Below are 21,039 nucleotides of genomic sequence, written 5' to 3' on the forward strand. Positions count from 1 at the left end.
GATGCTGCAGAAAAGGGAGGAGAATCGTTCACTGGGTTAAACAATAGAACAACATCCAATACAAAATCTGCTTTATATAAAACAGACACAAATGAAACTGAATAGTCTAGGAGTTAGGAGAAATGAATTATAAAATATGTTTTACAAAGCTTTAGTGTTAGGAAGTGGTGTGAAATTCATACCGATATGCCAGTTAGTAAATTAGTGATGCTTGAGATGGAAATGATGAGGTAAGGAGTAAAGCAATAGATTTGGGTGTCATCAGCGTAGAGATAGTAGTGAAAGCCATGGCAGGTCATCAAGTCACCAGTGGAGAAGGTGTATATTTAAACCCTATTAATGAGCTCCTAAAAACAATCAGCTAGGGTAGTCTCTACACCAAGACACTCAGACAGTGATGTCTGCTGTGTGAATAGGATAAATACCCTGTTGATGTGCTTATAAAGTATTCTAAAATAGCACAATACAAAATATTGTACAAAAAAGGCTCCATTGTTCTCCACAGTAAGACTGGAGTAATTCTTCTTCTTAGGCTTGACACAGATCATATACTTCGGGCCAGCACAGCCCCAATGCATATGCTGTGAATGGAGCATAAGAAGATTTGTCAATGACAATTTGCCTCGTCATGGACGGGTACAGTTCACTCCAATGCATGTTGAACTGCATGCATGCAGTACTTTTTTTCAGCTCATCAGGCTGCGACACGGTACAACCACATCGCACCACGCTGTGCCCATAGAAACTTAACGAAATGTCACTTGTGACATTTCAATGAAGTTCTAAAACAAAAAATGGTTCAGCACTGCTAAAACATAATAGTGAATGTGAGCCGTAGTACAGCTGCTCCTTTGAATGCAGCCTAAATATTGCACCAAAACAAAAGCACAAACCGGTCTTCACCAAATGTCCAAAATAAATATTTATTAGGCTTTCACACATGAATGCTGTATGAGCATGCAGGCCATTAAGGGCAAAGTGACAGATTCTGTACAAAGAGGCCCCTGGCCCACTGATACCTGCCTTGAGAGCACTCCCCCAGAACTGGCAGCAAGCTGGTGTTGGGCACTGAGAGGAGTGGTGATATCAATCTATCATGTGACAATGCTTGAGACCAGCAATTGATTGCTAGACCCCAATACTGTGACAAGGGTGGTTACATGTTCCTCCATACTCTGAAGCCATGTACAATACTTTATGGCACACTTACCTTACAAGTGTGCCCTTCTCCAGCGCTGTCGGACCAACTTCAGTCCCCAAGCTCTGTGAACACTAATACTTCCGGATTTTTATAGGTCCTTTTCGGCCATTAAGTGGCCACTGATGATGTAACTCTTGCGCATGTGCAGAAGAGATGCATCCTCCCCAGTACCTGGTCCATTCATGGCATCTTAGTGCATGCACCGTACAGTGAACACAGAAATAGTGTTAAAAAAAAAAAATCGATGGGGAGCAAAATTTGTTTTGCCAGAAAAGACTTTGCATGTCTTTTCTGCCAAAACTCCCTACCTCCCAGTGATTTTTCTTTACAGACTTTATTTCTGCTTTAAAATGTCGCTGTGCTCTGCCCATGCAGGGCAAAGCAGTTGAACTTTAATGCAGACCACCACAGACGTATACTTGCCTTCATTTTGCTTTGACGCTCTATTTGGCCACTGGGAGTTGAATGAAAGCATGATGTAAGCGACTACATATTGTGGAAGCCGTAGTTTACAAGTGGGGAAAAAAAATGATGAGCATATGTTGTTTTATTTTACACAACAGTCTTTAAGCAATCATTTTAAACTTTAATGTTTTTAAGCGTGCTTCCTTTAGATGCCCCTGTGCCTCTCTCTCTGTGAGGTACAGTGACCGATGGAGGCAACAGTTTACCTTTTAAACAAACCCAAGTGATCAACGGGATTGGCTGTCATGGTGTTTACATGATCAAGAAGCAGTCAGCGTGCTTCTCAATAGCTAGAATAAGTCCTCTCAGCATATGAATTGTACTGAGGAATGTTAATCTACAGATTGCAGAATTGATGTGTTAAAGAATGGCAAGCGCAGACTGGGAGGTAAGCTTTTGCATTTTAGCAGCCCTTTTTCTCCTTTTGAAGCACAGAGACACAATAAATAATGGGTCTGAGATCTGAATAGCTCTTTTATACCAAAGACCAAACAAACATTTTGCAACATTTAAAGGTTTCTTTTATTCTGAAAGAAAATGGTTTATACAGTGATAAACTCATTACTCAGAATTATAAAAGAAAAACAAAAAACACAAACAAGTTTCAAATAGAATATTACAGATTACCGTACATATTCCCTACAGTCTGTGTAACCCTTTGGAACCCAAAGGAATTTGGAGGAAAACAACCGTTTCCTGCTGGCCACGTCAGTATGCCTTATGTCGCTGGCTTTCACCCTTCTGCTATAAGATCATGGTCGCTTCAGTGACCATGAACTTATGACAGAAGAGTCCCCCTGACGGTCCCCTGTAAATTAATACCTGTAATCAGCGGCTGAAATATGTAGCTTACATCATACTTTCTTTCAACTCCCAGTGGCCGAATAGAGCATCAAGAAAGCAAAATGAAGGCAAGTATATATATCTGACAGCTATTCTGGGGCTCTGCACCTCTCTCTCCTTTGGACACCTGCCGTCTCCATGTTTCGATCTGTGTGCCCTCCAATCCTTGCTGCTTTTCCCCGCCTGCATCAGCAGAGGCAGTGGGGATTGGAGGGGACACAGACTGCTGCAGGAGAGCCACTGTCAGAATGGGGTGTGGGGCAGTGATAGGCGGAGCTTCAGGATGCCGAGCGGAGGATTGGTAAATGTGTAATATTTACCCATCTGTCCTTGTACTGAGCAAACACTGGAGTGATCAGCACTGTTTACTCCAGTGTTTGTAAATAACTGAGGACATAGTATGCTTATCATAGCCCCAGTTATGAATAAACAGGAAGAGCTATACATCAATTCCTGTTCATTCATAAATGGGGACATAGTAAACTCACTATATGCTCAGTTTATGAATGAACAGGAGTACTCAGTACAGAGGCTCACTGGCCATTCATAACTGGGGGGAGTACTGTGTCTCCTCAGTTTGTGAATGAACAGGAAGCCTCTGTACTGAGTGCTCCTCTTCATTTAGTGCTGGGGGTGTCCTCAATTTTTTTCTATTTCAAAAGGGATATATCAGGGGTCTATTTAGACCCTTGATGTTTCCGTAAAGCCCCCTAACAGTATAAACAAACAAAAAAATGAAAATAAAGAATAAAATCGTGAAAAAAGAAAAACATTAATAAATAACCCCTCCCACATACACACAGATAACATACACATGCAACAGTGTGCAGCATATTGTGGTGTATGTCTTGCACACGATTTTTTTGTTGCTGTTGTTGTGATGCATTGTCATACGCTGTGTTGCAATTAAATGTATGCCTTCATCATTTTATCAAACAATACCAACACAGCACACAAACTGCACTGCAGATCAGGCGTTAGCACAACACAAATTTTTAGCATAAGTTTCTTATTTACAGTTTTGCACTTCTTAATTTCTTTACCGTTTCGCAAAAAGGAGCAATTTAGAATTCACAAATATTTGTTATTTATAACCTTGTAAAACTTTTATATTTAGTCAGAAAAGTGTTTTTATTTTTGCATTGATACTGATTTTAGTGTGCTTTTATCAATTTAATTGTATATTTTTATCGGTTTAATATTGATTTGATAAACATTTGCGCAATTATTGCAGGACCTACAAAATTAGTAGCACCATCTTTTTATTCTACCGGTCCTGTGCTTTCAGGAAATGTATGGTTTGGGGGTATTTTACCTTCCTCAAAAGCTGCAGTTGAAAATTAAAAACGAAAAAGGTGAAAAATTGCAAAAATGGTCTGGCCAGCTGAGGTCAAAAGGGGAACACAGGGCTTGGCAGCAAAAGGGTTAAAGGAAACATTTGACAAATCAGATACATGTAATATTTTTGTTTTACTATATCTTGATGACACTAGAAAAGAATGGGACATGGCAGAGCCGGACGGCACAGTCGTATTGGCGCGCACAGCGGAAAAAACCCGTCCAATGTAAAAAGCCATTACCGGCTGTTTCACATATACACGAAAGGCGGCTCCATAGCCTGCCGATCGTGTGTATGTGCTGGCTGCGTGAACCCCCCTCTTGAGTGCCGCCGCTGTGATTGTGCCGCCCCCCTGACACCTTCAATCCCGGGATCCGCTACCCCATCTGCGGCCCTGGAGGGTGTGAGGAGGTAAGATGGGAGGGCGTTCAGCATCTTCCTCCTTGCTGATCTCCCTCCGTTCTGTGAATGCAGAAGTAATGTGTAAATACATCACTTCCGCATTCACCTGTCATTGCCAGACAATTGCACGCTGCTATTGCCAGAGAGAAGAAGCTGATGACGCAGATATCTGCTTCATCAGCTTCTTTTGGGGTCCCCAGATGACATTAGGGGTCTTAGAGACCCCTAATGTCTCCATAAAGAGGACCTGTCAGTGTGCCTTTGCTAAAAAAAAAAAAGTCACATATAAAAAGTCCCCCACGTTTACACACATATAAACGTAAATACATGTCAGGTGCACCAGTGCGCGAAAACGACAATTGCGCTACACACGTTACATATCGCCGCGAACTTCGCAGTGAGAGCAATCATTTTAGGGCCATCAATCACTGATAACACTAAACTGATGAGCGGTAAAAGCTTTTAAAGCGTCAGCGTAAACAGACAGACCCCTGATATTTTCATTTTAAATTAGAAAGAGACTGAGGACACAGAGTCCTACATCTCTTATTCTGCAGCCCCTGTTATAAATGAACAGAAAGCCTGTAATACGGAGTGTTCCTGTTCATTCATAACTTGTGGAGCTAGTATGTTTACTATGTCCACAATCATGAATGAACAGGAAGTGATGTAGAGCCCTTACTGTTCATTCATAATTGGGCACACAATAAACACTCAGTCCTCCATTATTTAAAAACATCAGATCGCAGAGTGTTTGTATACCACTCTCCATCCTGACTCCTGGCTGTCATAGAAGGCTGAGCCGGCAGTGCGAGGAGAGCTCAGCCTCCTGTGACATGGCTGACATCTGACTCCTCCCCCGCACCACCAGCTCGGCCACCTGAGACAGCCGGCAGCTGTCTCCTTCCCCACACTGCTCTCCATCCTGATCTGCCTGTCACAGGAGCGGGGCGGTGCGAGAGGAGAGCTAGGCCTCCAATGACACACTCACAGTGATCTCTTCCCCGCCTGGCCTCCTGATAAAGCAGCATTCATCGGGGGTTGAGTGAAAATGTGTTAGAGGGGACACTGAGCAGCGCCCAGTGAGGAGTAGAAAAACTAGAGAAGCACTGCAATTTCGGGACACAAAATGGCACTGTCTGCATTTTGCCCAAAGTGCCATTTTCAGCCGATATGTTTTGGCAGACAAAATTTCGGTGCATCCCTATATTGAACCACAGATCACGAAATCAAGACGATCAGTTTTTAATAAAATCTTATTCACAATAAAACACTTAAACATCAATAGGAGTTTAGTACTAACCGTAAAATCAATTTCTTGTCCACTGAAGGACACAAAGTCCTAAACGTTCAGGTTATACTGCTGCCAACAGGAAGATTGGGCAGTATTGGGAAGTCAGCCCAGGATAACCCCCACTACCAGCATGCCTCAGTTATGTAGCATAGTAGAGAAAGCATTATCATGAACACAGAGAGAGAGATGGGACTCCAAGAAAAAGTATTTTACAATTGGTACAACAATTATATTTTATTTTTTTCATGCCATTTAAAGGCAGAAGTAAGTTATTCACCATCAGGATGTCTAAAAGCAGTCCAACTGAATAGTGGGTAACACAGCAAACCAGGGATGCACAGATATTTTGAGTACCAGTGCAGATACTTGGCATTTTCATGAGAACTACCAGGGTGGCAGCGGTTGCAGCTGGGACCGGGCTCTGGCACTCCACCACTGTCCTTAAATCATTAGTCTGTATTGTTTTAGAAAAACCGTCACATGACAACAAAAATTTATCAGTACTCGTACTTGTAAGTACTCGTAAAACTGGTATCTGTGCATCCCTTTATTTATATTTATAAAAACAAAATCGTACATTAAAACAGAAATGTACAAATCCCAGGAGCTCCGTGTGCTCCTTACGAATGACAGCTGCCTCCTAATTTTTGGATTTTTCTCTAGTCTAGTCTTGGAGCTCAAATGTATCGGTACATGTACTAGTACTTGTACCGAGTACTGTACTTGGTATCTGTGCAACCCTACAGCAAACAATCATTAGCAGCCTCAAGAAAACTGGGAACTGGGGAGCTTACGCTCTAAGCTGGCATCAGAGGAGACACGTGTGAACAGAAGATGAGGTGGCAGCCTTGCAGGTCTGAGAAAGAGATGCTTGATGCTGAAAAGCCAAGAAGCACCCACAGATCTAGTACAGAGCACTTCAACAGGAAAGGGTGGAAACAGATCCTTGAGACCATAAGCTTGGATGATGGTCTGTCTGAGCCATCAACAGATGATAAAACGAGAAGCTTGAGCACCCTTTTGCCATTCATCTGGGGTGACAAAAAGGGAATCAGTCTTTTTGACAAACAGTGGCCAAGATACAGACTTTCACAGCCTGAACTACATCCAAACAATAGAGGGAAATTTCCTTTTGGAGAGCTGGAGTAGAATAGAGGGATGGGAAAACAATGTCCTAATTGAAGTGAAAGAAGGAAGTCCTGTGCCAGTTCTTGCAGGACACAGTAACCAGTTTAAACACTCCCCTCGCTGAGATGATAGCTACAAGGAATACCACTTTGTAGGTGAGAGTAGAGAAATCATTTTAGTTGGATTAAACGGAAGTTTAAAGTGCAGAAAGAACCAGATTCAGACCCCTTGGAGTCACAGAGGAACGAACAGATAAAGCTACATGGGAAACAAAAGGTCTTAGTCAAAGAGTGAGAGGCCAATGATCTTTGGATAGTAAAAGAAAAAAGAGAAAAAGGGCAGAGACCTGGCACTTCATAATGCTGAGAGCTAAACACAAGGCCCAGCCCCACTATAGAAAGGAGAGGATTTGTCCCACAAAAAAACTCTTAGGGTGGAAATTATGCCTTCCATGTCCAATGGTAGACCCCATGGGAAGTAGTCTTCCTAGCAATTGTATCATATGAATCTCATATTTAAAAATGCCTGTCTCTAAAAACCTGGGCTTCAACAGCCATGACATTAAAGCCAGCAACTGCGAAGCAGATGGAGCTTCTGCCAGGGGTTTACCAGGTCAGTGTACCACACCCACCTGGCCTAGTCCAGAATGCCCTCCTCACTGGAATGCCATCCATCTCAATTTGGCAAAGCAGATGAGAAAGTTTCAGGGGAAGAAAGGCATAGATAAGGGTGTACTGATTTTATGGAGCCACTAGAGAATCTACTACCTCTGCTAGAGGATTTCTATACCTGGAGACAAATCTGTCCAAATTTGTTGCCGAACATCCAATTTTACCCCACCTTTGACACAGGTTCTTGAACACCTCCCTTGGCTCCAGGTGCTCCTGGCTGAGGAAGTACATGTCTGTGATGTACATGGCAGACAAGGCTGGAACATGACGTTCTGCTCAGAACAGGATTGAATTTACCAAATCCAAATGATAAGTCTGTTCCAGTGATGATAGTTGAAGGTTCAGGATCCATCTGACTTAATGTATGGAGAGTCAAGGTCATGTTCTCCGACAGAACCTGTAATGACTGTTCCCTCAGCAGAAGGTTGTCTATATATCCTACAACGCGGATGCTATAAGAGCGCAACAGCACTAACACTGGGGCCAGCACTTTCATGAACACCCAAGGAGTGGACAAGGTCGAAGGGTAGGGCCACAAACTGGTAACAAAAAAAAGGGGCCCCCCATAAAAGCACAGGAAACACCGATGTGCTGGAAAGACGAGGAAATGCAGTTATGCGCTCTTGATGTTCACAGAAGCCAGAAAGTCTCGCTGGTGAAGGGAGGAGATGACAGATCTGACAGATTCCATGCACAATTTCTGTAAAACATTCAGCTTTAAGATTCAATATGGGGCACATGTCCCCTTTGGGTTTGGTAATGGTAAACAGATTGGAGTAAACGCCTTTAAAACCATTTTGCCACAGGAACTGGGGAAGTGACACCTTGGTCCAGGAGACCTGAGAGGACTAGATGAAGATTTGCTAAACTGTGCGGTGACGCAGGAAGGTTGGAGTGAGAAACCGAGGCAAGGAGTGAAACTCATTTACGCATGAGTTTGGGCAGCAAGCTGTCCAAGTGTCTGTAAAGGTTAACAAAGGTACCCCCACTCTGGAAAGTAGAGTCACACCTTCATGTAGAGCAAGGTTTGAGCCCCAGATCGTGCAGGTGGACTGAAATACAAGATTTGGGGGTCTGGACATGGGTGGTACAAGAGTCAGATTGAGGGAAAAGAGTTTGTAGTCTGTGCCATAGCTTTCTTTCAAGGAGGAAGATGGGCGCTCTTGCCACCAGTAGCATCCTTGATGTTATCAAGAGATAAACCAATGAAATGCTGTCCCTTGAAAGCCATGCTGATCAGATGGTTCTTAGAGGTGGGTTCTAAAATTTAACTAAAGTGTTCTTTGCATGTGCACGGACAGGAGACCCATGCGTGAGAGAAGACAGGAAAACTCCAGCAAACTATCACAACTGAAGTTTAAAGCTATAGCCATTTACTCCATACTTTCCATAATTAAAGGATCAACTGCAGCAGTAGTGGGATCGCTTAAGGATTCTGGGCAGTCAGTGATGGTCTTAAAAAGTGAAATCAGGCCCAGCTAAAACAGGGTTTTAGAGGTGGCTTCCAACCACTTATCCGTTGGGTCCTTAAGGAAAGCTGAATCCTTCACCAATATGGTAGTCGCTTTGATAGGGCAGCAGGTGTCCGCATCCACCGTGGGGATAGGCCACTTTTGCATGAAATCTTCCCCAAATGAGTACTAGGCTAATAAGCGTTTGGGGGAGTAAACAGCTTGTGAGGGTGTTTCCAATCTCCATAAAGAAAGAGTTGGAACAGCTGGTTTAATGGTAAGGTCTTTCTGGCCATAAAAGCTCTAAAGCACCCAAGACTGGTAGAAACTGCAAGCTGAACTTGTAGTTTCTGAGGGGTGCTCACTGCATTGGTAAGAGCTGAAACGGCCTTTTAATTTGGGAGTATTAGAGGAATGTGACTACTTCAGAATAAGCTCATGAGGCAAAGACTAGTAATGTAGAAATAGTCTCTGAGGCCAATGGTTCAGAAGCCATTAGAGTCACAGGTAAATCAGATACAAACCCTGCAAGGGAAGGCACGTGAGCACCGATAGCGCCATTTTTATTTGCGGTCTCTGATCCCAGAGGCTATGTGATACTTGGGGAACGTAGCACATATGGCGAGTGCTTAGTGACCAGTCTTGCAACCATTTTAACATAAAAAGGACAGACTCTTCATTTTTCACAAACAGAAAAACGCTTATCTTCAGCATAACGAACATAACATTGACTATCTTCCATAAAATGATATGAGCAGTCTAACCAACTACCGATTGTCTCACATAAACAAGATGTCCTAGACTCAGGACTTTCGGGGTACTTTGACTACATGTTACGACCATGTATACAACCCTAAAAAGACTCAAAATGTAAAAAAAAACTCTGACACCTCCCCCAATGTTCTATTGCTCCATTACTAAAAATGGGTGTTATTATGGCCTACAATTGTGTAGAAGGCAGGAAGGAGCAGGCTGGCTTCAGCATTATTAGAAAGTGCCAAAAGCTTTTTCTGTCAGAACAGCCTGGTATTTGGGGGATGCTGCAGGAACATCCAGCTGAGATGTACATTTGGCTTTCTAAAAGGAAAATTCCAGTTTTGACAAATTTGATATAATGCTATAATTGCTGCACATTTTCTAAAATTGCTATTCCATTACTCGTAGCTTTCAATCATAAAATGTTATATTTCCCTGTGCAGCCATGGTAACTTCCCAGAATCTTCATGCACTTCTCCTATAAGGGCCTGTGTTCATGTTTTTAAACGTCTAGTTTCAGGTTAAATTACAGGTTGCATGGAAATAACATCCCTAGCAATGTCCATACCTTTAAAATTAAACACCACTTTTATTTAAAAAACAAACATATTTGATACATAAACCATTTTCCAATTTTTTTTAATTAAACATGCCTTTCCATTTCAATCTGTTACTGCTCTTTTTTTTAATCTGTTACTGCTCTTTTTTTTTTAGAAACTGCCAAATGCTGCTTTCTTCTAATATGGCAACTTAGAGGCATTCCATACACAGTTGGTGTACAGAATGCCCCCAGAATGTAATCTCCTGCTTGCGTTATTGGCTCACTCATTTTCTCAGGAGTCTCCACTGCGATACAAGTCAAATTTGAAGCATCCTCTGTATTAGAGTTTTGATTTTAGTGAGATACCCTCCATGGCTCATCCACTTTTCTATAGAACACTGAGGTTTCCACAGGTGATTATAATGAAGGCTGACCATCACATTTAGGAAACTTGCCATTTACCATTATTGACCTCCGAGACAACAAAATTACTACCCTTTTAAGAAAGAGGCCAGTGGTGGCAGATGACATATTTATCTCATAACAGGTATACATTTAAGTGTATGTGCAGCTATACCACTGGTCTGCTCTCTCGTTTTTATTGGCGTTTGTGTCCTTACTAGGGAGATTTATTGTGTCTGGTGCAGAGTCGAGGGAAATGTTTCAGTTCTCATGCTAACAGGAGATGAGATCAAATCTTCCAACAGATAAACCCGTCCTGCTGTCTAAAAGGGATAACCTCTTGCTTTGAAGCAATCTCCTTTTACTTCCTGCTAGGCCGCTATATCTTCCCAATAAGTCAGAGACTGAAAAGAAAAAAACCTGAGGATTTAAACTCCACTTTAGGCCCCGTTCACACCAAGGCGGTTCGGCCACACGGATCCGCCGACATGAACGATCCCAAACATTGTTATGGGGACCGTTCATGCAACCGCGCGAGTCAGTGCGGTTTCCATACAGCTTTCAATGGAACCGCGCTTTTTTGGGGCATTTTTAGATTGTGTTTCAGCGCTGAAACGCAATTAAAACCTCCCTTTTGAAATCAGCGCGGTAACCGTGCTGATCCACAATCACCCGGTGTGAATGGGCACTTAAATGAAAGAGTGTTTAGTTCTGTAATGTTTATCGCAATAGGGAGACTGAACCTTTGAAGAACCTCCCCCTCAGCACTGAATGTGAACATTTTCAACAAATACATGGAAAATCCTATTTAAATATCTTCAGATGAGAAGCAAATAAGGATGAGCAAACATTTATAAAATTATTGCCAAATATTCAACTGACTTGGAAGGGTTTTTGTTAGCCTTTTGGCTTCTAGTATTATAGAATGGCTCATACAAATATCATGTATACATTACCACATTTGAACAGAAAAATACAAATTTGACAGACTTTACAAGCAGCACAATTATGTTTTTATGCAATTTGTGCATTTTACCTGCACTTTCTATGCATTTTAATAATGCATGGAAATAATGTAATAATTCTACCACTTTTTATGACTTTTCTAGTCATAGCTTTGAAAATGCATGTAAAACGTGTAAAAAAAAACCCATGCATTTTAATTTATTAGTATGGAGGCAGAAAATGCCTGTAAAATGCATTTTTTTTTGCCACAGCACAATGCTTGGTGAGAAAAGGGCCAAGTGATTGTCCATATATTATCCTATATTGTTAAAGACAGCAAAGTACTTAGGAATGGAGGCAGTATGACATGATACTGGTCACTTATCATATACCATCACAGAAGCTGGTATACTATAAGTTACCTTCAGATGCATACAAACATATTCAACTAAAAATACAAGACAAAGTAAACTTCACAAAATGCTGTATTCGGGCAAGTCTCTTTTCAGTTTAATTGCTTTTAATTTCTCCACTTTAATTTTGGATTTGAGCAATTCTTCCTCCAGGTGTTGCCTCCTTTTTAAGGCTTCTCGTTTTTCTTTGATGTAAAATCCGTATTGTTTTTGGTTGTTAAAAACGATCTGGTGCTCTTTCTTCAGCAAGTGTAAAATGTCTGGGCTGCAGGCACAGTCTGTTCTCAGATGCTGCCTGGTCGGATTGAAGCATTCTTCTGACCGAGGTAAAGGCGGAGACAGAGATAATCTCATGTCCACCGAGGATAAAGACGGGGATAATGATCCATCTAGGGACTGTTCAAATTCCAGATCCTCGGCATCTTCTAGAGATGCTTCCGGCTGAGGTATGAGCTCGGAGGGTGGAGGTTTTACATCCTCCTCCGACTCCAACTGCACAGTGACCGTGGCATGCTGATCTGGTAATGGCGTTGGAAGAGAATGAATCGCTGGTTCGGGCTCCAGATGTAACGATTCACTGAAATTCAAAGACAACACGCAATTAACATGTGTAACAAGCAAACACTACATTTACTAGGAAACAAATATTCTGCTAAGAAGGTTAGTTAGCAGAAAGCGGGCAGTCAAGACACATATGCATAACCTTAATGCACTCAGGGCAACAAAACATCCAAGCGCTCACAGTTTATATCAATGCAGACAGGAGATTAGTGCAGGCAGACACTGTTGCTTTTCTAACCCTAACATTCGACGCCCTCTTGCACTGTATCTTAAGAGCTACCAGCTAGTTGCCACCTGCCCCAGATTGCGAAACTAACATCACATGTCTAAAGATGAATCTTGAAAACATATTTTCTAGAAGTATAATCTATACTGCTCATCTTTGTAAAAAAAAAAGTACGCTTACAATACAATGAGCTTGGCTTTGCCAAATACACTTCGCGGACTGCTGGAATTCAGAGAATGCTGAACTGTTAAGACAACCCAGTTCCAACTGGGAATCTGGTTTGCTGGTCATGTGATATGTAATGGCGACAATCATGCTACTCTTCAGCCAAGGCCTAAAAAAGAAACTGCAGCACAGATGCTGATTTGTTTGGCGAGGTGTTAATGGGAGCAATGCAAGGTCCTCTTTAAAACTGGACCACACGAAGCAAGATTTTAATCTTGGTGATGCCCTACAAAACAATTCCCTCAAACCAATCAGATTCACATAGTTCGGTTCACTTTAAAAATGTGTTCCATTATAAAGCAAACTCCCAGTTATCCGGCACCCATGGGGATTGCTTGGTGCCGAATAACGGTCTTTTCTGGTTGCTTGAGAGTTAATAGTAACTCTGAAGTAGTCACCCAACGCACGTGTTCTCTCTCAGGTTCAGTAAAAAGCAGAAATCACCAACACTCAATAAATATAATTGATGTCCATTTAAATCGGACCATTCCTCACAGACAAAATCAACGTTTCGGGGCCGCCCTGATGAAGGGACCCTGTGCAGCCCCAAAACGCTGGTTTCGGGGCCGCAATGGACATCAACGATAATTTATCGCATGCTGGTGATTTCTGCTTTTTACTGTTGATTTGCACGGCGCCATCCGTGATTGTCACTGCGAGCACCACTATTACTGCTTGGGCTGGGAGCGCTGTGAGGAGTGCAGAGGGACTCACAATCTCCTACTCTCTCAGGTCCGCTCCTCTGCTCAGTGGGTGGGTACAATAGCCAGCCTGCTAATGCAATTTGAAATAGCCAATAGCAGGCTGGCTATTGCTCCCCATTGTTTACATTCTGCTGCCCACCACTAAATCTAGCCTTCGGCTGGCAGCAAGATGTAAACAAAGAATTTAATTAGCAACTAAATAAATATAGTTACTAACAAAAAAATGTTTGTGTTCATTAAGCCACCTGTTCATTATAGCATGTTAATGCCCGTTATATTAAATATATTGTTAGGTTAAAGTATATGTAAACCCTAACACTAAACTTCTCTTATTTGCTCACTTTTTGTCTAATTACATGTTTTGCTATATCTGTGCAGTACTTGCAAAAAAATGTGTTAATCCTTCCAGAAATCTTCTGGGCTGATAACTTCCTGTACACGCTGCCTCTGCTGACTATTGATAGCATTGTTCCCAGCTCTCTAAGGACTACAGTTGAGCAATGGGAGCGAGCTTGGAGCGGTGGCTACTTTACAACACACACACAGGAACCATGGGGAACAATAGTAGCCCCCCTCCAGAAGGCAGGACAACGTCAGCACCAATTCAGAGATTATTTGAGGATCTACAGCCGAGTGATACACAAATAAGATACATTTTTGTTACTAGTGAAGGTACTCAAATGCATGTTTAAGATTGAACCCCTGAGTTTAGTGTTACTTTAATTTAAAAAAACAAAGTAAACCGCGCCTTGTGCATAATACCGCAAGGCACCCCTACACCCCACTACCACCCAGTGGACACCAGCTGCGCGCTAAAACAGAGCGGTGTGAACCCAGCCTTAAAACGCTCTTCCCTGCTGGGCTATTGAATTCTGACAGTAGAGCAGTGGTTCTCAACCTGTGGGTCACAACCCACAGTTGAGGGGGTCTCCACATGCCTTGTGCTGTGCTAGGTAAGATGCTCCTCAGCCTCCTCCTAGCGCAACAGTGTCAGTTCTCCTAGATGGTGCTGTTGCAGCAACAGCGGCTGGAGAGGGTCAGAGAGAGGGGAGCGGGCAGGAGTGGAGAGGTGAATGCTTGATCACCAAAGAGCCGCACTGGGAGCCCACACAGATACTAGTTTTGGTTCATCCCTAAATGTTACCGTTGAGGGTCACCACAACTTGGCTAAAGTTACCAAGGAGTCCCGGCCCTAGAAAGGTTGAGAACCACTGCAGTAGAGGGTGCGCCACCGCTGCCAGAATAGCCGACTGGCTGCAGTCAATGTTCGGCTGAAAATATTTGGCCTGGCTCCATAGACAAAAGTCAGTTAAAAAATGTTTTACTTGTCAAAAGGATGGGTTGCTACACACTGCTCAAATTTCAGGAATAATTGACCAAAAATTCAAGCCGTGTTTGGCTAGCCTTTAAAACAGGTACTCACTGACCTCAGCAGGGGGGCAGTGTTGTCACTCAAGGCTGCTGTCCTGATTTGGAATAAAAACACCTCCTCCTTTTCATTATATGGGGGAGGTGTACTGTAGTACACAAGATAGCTGGAAAGGCTGAAAACATTTTTTGAGATTTCAGTTCTAACAGTATTAACAGGTACCAACTGGTATTTATCTGTATTTTCAAGAAAATATACTGTGGCGAGAAGGATTCTCTGCAGCTCCCCAGAATATACAGCACTCACCCTGCACCCCCCTAGACTTTCGCCAGAGCAGTTGCCAAACAGCTGCAGTCAGTGGCAGGTGCCAGCTGTCCGAATACAATAGCTGGCAGGGGAGATTTTCCACATCCATACTAAACAGCTAAATCAAGCATTTTTTTTTCTTGTTCAGCCAGTGGGCTTGTTTCATGTCAATGAGAAGGCACAGGTAATACAGACGGTAAGTTGGACCCAGCGCCAACTTCTGGAGGTTGTGGATCCACCTAAATTACTTTAATGTCTGAACAGTTCTCCGGTGTCTGTGCAGATGTAGCTTTTAGCAGGAGGTCATCCCGAGTACCTTACAATATGGACACCCTGAGAATGCAACAGTGCAAGGACAGCAGCCGGCACCTTTGTGAAGACCAGTGGGGCCATGGACATGCCAAAGCAAAGCGACACAAATTGGAAATTATTCTCTCCAAAGGCAAAGTACAGGCAGAGTTGGTGCAGAGGAAAGATGGGCACATGCAGGTAGGAATACTTATTACCCACCGAAGCTAGGAAATCCTACTGTTGAAAGGAAGCAATGACCAACCGTGCACTTAATTGCATGCGGCACTGGCAAATCCGAAAGAACTTGAGACTTTTCAGGTCTAGGATGGGGCAAACCCTTCTGTTGGGTTTCACACCCATGACAAAGTTGAAATAAAACACTCTAAACCTCCTCCCTGAGAGACAGGGCAATAATTCCATAGGCAGTTGCAGCAATGCCACCTGGAGAGCTACTTTTCACTTGGAAGGGGAGGGGAGTAGGACAAACTTCAGCTTGTAAGCCTGAGAGATGACGGATTGAACCCAAAGATCCTGTATGTCTCAAGACCAAACGACTGTAAAGGGTAAGAAGTACACTCACTTCCTGCAGTGGAGGCACCCTATTACTGGGCTTGGCTAACTTAGAAGTCCAGGCCTTGCATTTAAACTGGGTCCCAGGTTTTGATTTTGTACCAGCTGGTTGGGAGAGGCGAAAGCAACACTTCCTGGATAACATCATGGAAGGCTTACCTGATGGGGCCTTAAGATGACAACACTAGGGCTGCAACAACAAATCGATGATGGAAAACGTTGAAAAAGTTGACAACTTTTCCAATAATCGATTATAATCGATTATGCCGATTAGTTGTTGCAGCCCTAGTTGTCAATGTTTTCCATCATTGATTAATCGGCTTTCGATTAGTTGCCCGTTTGCAGCTCCACACACGCCGCAACCTCCTCCCCACCTCAAGCTCGCTGCTGACAGACCCGCCCACTCCACCCACCATTCACGATCAGCACAGCGACGCGGGGAGAAGAAGCAAGGAGGAGCAGGCGTGGGGGGACCTGACAGACAGTCCCGATCTTGGAAGCAAGTTGCTGGAAGACTGCTCAGGTAAGCCTGCACTTTCCTAACATGGTGCTCTATAATGTATTGCTGGGATAGGGATTTGTATTCCTCTATATTATACAGAGCAATGTACCATCAGCTTTGGAGGAATACAAATCTCAGCAATACATTACACACTGTATTTGTTGTACTCCTTTATAGCTGGTGGTATTCTGCATTGCGCTGTATAGAGGACTACAAATCCCAGCAATAATACATTATACAGCAGAATGCAGAATATCACCAGCTATAGAGTAGAACAAATCCCAGCAATAATACATTATCCTATAATGCATTATTGCTGGGAGTTGTATTCCTCTATAGCTGGTGATATTTTGCATTGCACCGCATAATGTATTATTGCTGGGATTTGTAGTCCTCTATACAGCACAATGCAGAATACCACCAGCTATAGAGTAGTACAAATCCCAGCAATAGTGCATTACACAGCACAATGCAGAATACCGCCAGCTATAATGTATTGCTGGGATTTGTTGTATTCCTCTATAGTTGCCAGTATTCTGTATTGCGCTGTATAATGTATTATTGCTGGGATTTGTAGTCCTCTATAGCCGGTGCCATTCTGCATTGATTGCTGTATTATTTGACACTTTCCAATTCACTATATTGCACACCACACTTTTTGTTTTTACTTCCACCCCTCCAAGCTTGCTCCTGTGATGGACTACAATCTCAAGATAAACTAGTAGTCCATCACTGGAGCCATTTGTTTTAATTTTAACCGCTTCATCGAACTTAATAATTAGCTAATAGATTTTGAAAATAATCGTTAGCTGCAGCCCTAGACCACACACTGTACAATTTGTTTAGCCCTCCGGCTGAACAAACAAAATACCAGATTCCTCCATCCACGCGTGGATGAAGAAACTCCCACTGCCGCCAGCCGCTGTCAGAATACCTGAAAAGTGCTTGCAGCTAAACTGACTCCTTCGATTTTCTGATCAATGGATGCAGGGCAGAAGGGTGCCAACAGGGGCACTCACTGTGCACATTTCGGCTGCTTCATGAAGAAATTTGAATAGTGTATGGTCAGCTTTAGGCTTCTGTCCGCTGGGTAAGAGCGTGCTTTTGCCTTCTTGATGAAAGAGACCAAGTCCTCTCCATAGGCATTCACCCGTAAAGTGAATCCTCTCAGGGTGCTTCTTGTATGCTGGCTTTGCCAACCAATACTTGAGCCGAAGAAGCCTGCACATCTGGACTGACAGAAGGACCAGTCTAGAGAGCTCACGGACAGTAGCGGCGGCCACAGGCAAAAGCTCCAAATTACACCAGATCGAAGCATGTGCTGAAATGGAGCCAGGATCAAAGGGCTTATATTTTGTCCAGATTGCCAAGGTCTGACACACCTCCATAAAAGCCACTACCAGCTGCAAGGTAGGCCCAATAAGTGCAAAGGAAGTCTTAAGCCATCACGGTGCTTGTCCAATGTATCCTTAAAAGTTCAGGACACCCACTCCAGTGGTTAGTGCTGCATAAAATGATTCAGTGTAGTGAATAACTTGTTAGGATGCAGCCAATCCGCATATCACACTTCCTTCACAAAGGAGTATGTAGGGAAGGTCTTGGGCTTCTTCTTCTTAAGGGATCCCATTCTGGTGACTTTAGAGCAAGCCTGAACAGGTTGATCAATAGTTAAAACACTCTCGCAGTTTATTCATTACCACAGAAATGAAATAATCAAAGGCAGCTCCTCCTGAGAAGAAACCTCAGAGTCTGGAGATGAACGAACCTCAACCTTCACACCATCCTCCTCGTGTGGCATAACTGCACTATCCATGGCCATTTACAACAGAGAGTCAGAAGGGGAAGGAGAGGGAGGACCGCGCTTTATGCCCTCTTGAACCCAGACAACTCAAACATAGCAGAAATATGTACCATAATTATAGACATAGACAGCATACAATCCTCCTTGGTAAGGCAGGAAAAAGTAGGTACCCCTGATAGGTCACATCAGAGGTAACACATCAGGTCAGGAAGCCTAAAAGTGGCTAACAAACAAACCATCTGGAGCAGAGTCCCCGGGGGAAATCTCTGTTACTACCTCCTCCATGCCTACTGGAAGCTGTGGAGCTGGAAAGGCCTTCTCCCCCAGACCCTTACCGTTCTCTATCCGCTGTAATAGTGAGGGGCCCAACATGGGTACTCTGGAGCAATCTGGAGGAAAAAGGGTTAAATGAATGGTCCCTTAAACCACAGTCCTCTGGGTGAAAACCGATGCATGTCCCAGACACTAACAAACCGCTCAGCATCTCAAGAGCAAAAACTGGCAGTGTCGTGCTGCCGGTGCCCCTCCACACGGACCTGGAGTCCCAATATGGCCACCTGCAAAGCACATACCCAGTGTGGCTGAGTGTGCCAAGTTGGCAGCCACATACTGCACAGGAGCCACTGCCAAGCTGCACACGATTGGCGGATGCCCCCGAAAGGGGGTGGGGGCATGGAAAAATGCAGAGGCAGCACAGGAGAGGGCAGAAGGTGGCAGAACAGCACCAGGAGGCAGGACTACAGAAGGAGCACACAGAAGGCCAGGTCAGGGAACATATTCAAGGAAGGGCACAGGCAGTAACTCCTATGCCCAGCTTCATCCATCTAAATGAAGTGGAGGGGGGGGGGGGGGGGGTGAGAGTGTAAGTGTCCTTGGCTTCACTTACTTCAGATGAGCATACATCCCAAGTGGTCTTCACGGACGGTATCACACAGGTGCGGATATGCCACTGCCCTAGACTTTTATAGCACCTTGCAGCTAACCCAATGCGCTGCACTACATACCAAGGTGGGCACCTAATGCAGGGTCCAATGCCCGAAGTGACATTACAGGCCTGCATTGTGTCTTCCATTAGGGAGGGTCCAGGTATGGTCCCTGAACCTGTTGTTGTGGGACACTGAGCCAGAAGATGCAGAATTGCCACTATGGCCGGACACAGCAAGAGAAAGTTTGATTGAAGAATCCTATTGAAAACTTTGGATTTCTGGGAGTGAGAGGGGTTATGTGAAGGTCCTCACAGGCAAGCCAGTGTGCAATTACTTGTTGATACTTGCATATTACCCAGTCGTCTGAATCTGCCTGTGTCCTGTACTGTTCGATCAAGACAAAATGCTCAGTGCAGAGCCAACTTAAGAATGGCCTTCTTTAGAGTGGAATTGTCGGTGGGGTCAGACTGTTTTGTGGGTTCCCCTAACTCCACCATCTTGGTCCCTCCTACCCTACTGTGAGCCTAAACCCGACTTGATAAACACAGCGCACACAGGACATGATGTGCGAGATCTCTGCACTCCTAGTTTGTCAGCTATACTTAGCCTCAAAAAGGAAACAAATGCAGCCACCAAATCTAAGGACTGGGAACTTACAATATATTACATTTTTGTTTGAGGGTTTAGATATACTTTGACATGTATTTACCGTTTGTTAATAATATGTAATTACTTGAATATCCAAAGCCTAGCCAGAGGATCATGTTAAGGACCCATGTAGATGGGCTTTTGTTTACTTCCAGCTAGTTCTGCATTCCCATACAAATCTATGGGAATGCAAAATCAGCTGAAGGCCCCATTCACACTACGCGATTCGCAAAATCGCGCGTTTGTCACGCGATTTGCATTTTGCGTGATTTGTCGCGCAAATGCTTGCATTGAGCAAGCTAGAATCGTGGCAAAATCCGCTCCAAAAAGGGTCCTGCTGCAGCGACACACGACCCGCGACAGCAGGACCCTTTGCCCCATTGCCAAGCATTAAAGAGCGATATCGCACGGTAAATAGCCGCGATATCGCGGGAATTACCACGCGATAAATCGCTCAGTGTGAACGGGGCCTAAAACAAGTGAAATGCAGGTCTGAAGGTGGTCAACTGTAGGATGAATTCTGAATGCTGTCGGAAGTGTGATGCCACTGACACAAGCCCAAAGTCAATTGACACAGAATCTAAGGCAGGTGTCAATACAGGGCAGCTAATCAGACCTTTGGACAAAAGGAAACTTATACTGAGACAATATGGCGGCTGCCATTACTAATCTCTCCTTCCAAAAATGCTAATTTCCTGGTTGTCAAGCTGATTCAGTATCTTATGTACATTAAGGTTCACTGACCTGCAACAAGTACTGTATGCAGGTCAGAAGCTCTAACATCACTAGGACTTTGACTTACATGCATCAACCAAAGACAGCCAGACAACTTCCTCAGAAGGAGTTCAGCAATGGCAGCCCCTTTAATCTCGATAAATTATACAATAAATAATCAAATCAACATGATTAAATATTTAAAACGTGCTAGAATGCATATCAGTCTGAGGTTGGATTCTTCAATACTTAATAAAATGAATTTGTGTGGCTTTCCCATGTCTTTTGATGCACTCTTTTGTGAAGTGATTATTAATAAAAAGATACTGGAAATTAGTACCAGTG

At 43.5% G+C, this 21,039-nt stretch overlaps 1 protein-coding gene across 1 annotated transcript in view; it reads right to left on the reverse strand.

The window, feature by feature from the left end:
* Nucleotides 1-11,894: 11,894 nt before the first annotated feature.
* The window catches only part of FSBP (fibrinogen silencer binding protein), a 15,041-nt gene continuing 5,896 nt past the window's right edge, over nucleotides 11,895-21,039 (reverse strand). The window contains exon 2 of the mRNA XM_018560197.1: nucleotides 11,895-12,428. Within this exon, the coding sequence (XP_018415699.1) occupies nucleotides 11,912-12,428 (517 nt within the window). The 3' untranslated portion in view covers nucleotides 11,895-11,911. The remainder of the gene's footprint in view (nucleotides 12,429-21,039) is intronic.

The sequence above is a fragment of the Nanorana parkeri genome, unplaced genomic scaffold (genome assembly GCF_000935625.1).
Source record: "Nanorana parkeri isolate BGI_ZX_2015 unplaced genomic scaffold, ASM93562v1 scaffold439, whole genome shotgun sequence".
NCBI classification, from domain to species: Eukaryota; Metazoa; Chordata; class Amphibia; order Anura; family Dicroglossidae; genus Nanorana; species Nanorana parkeri.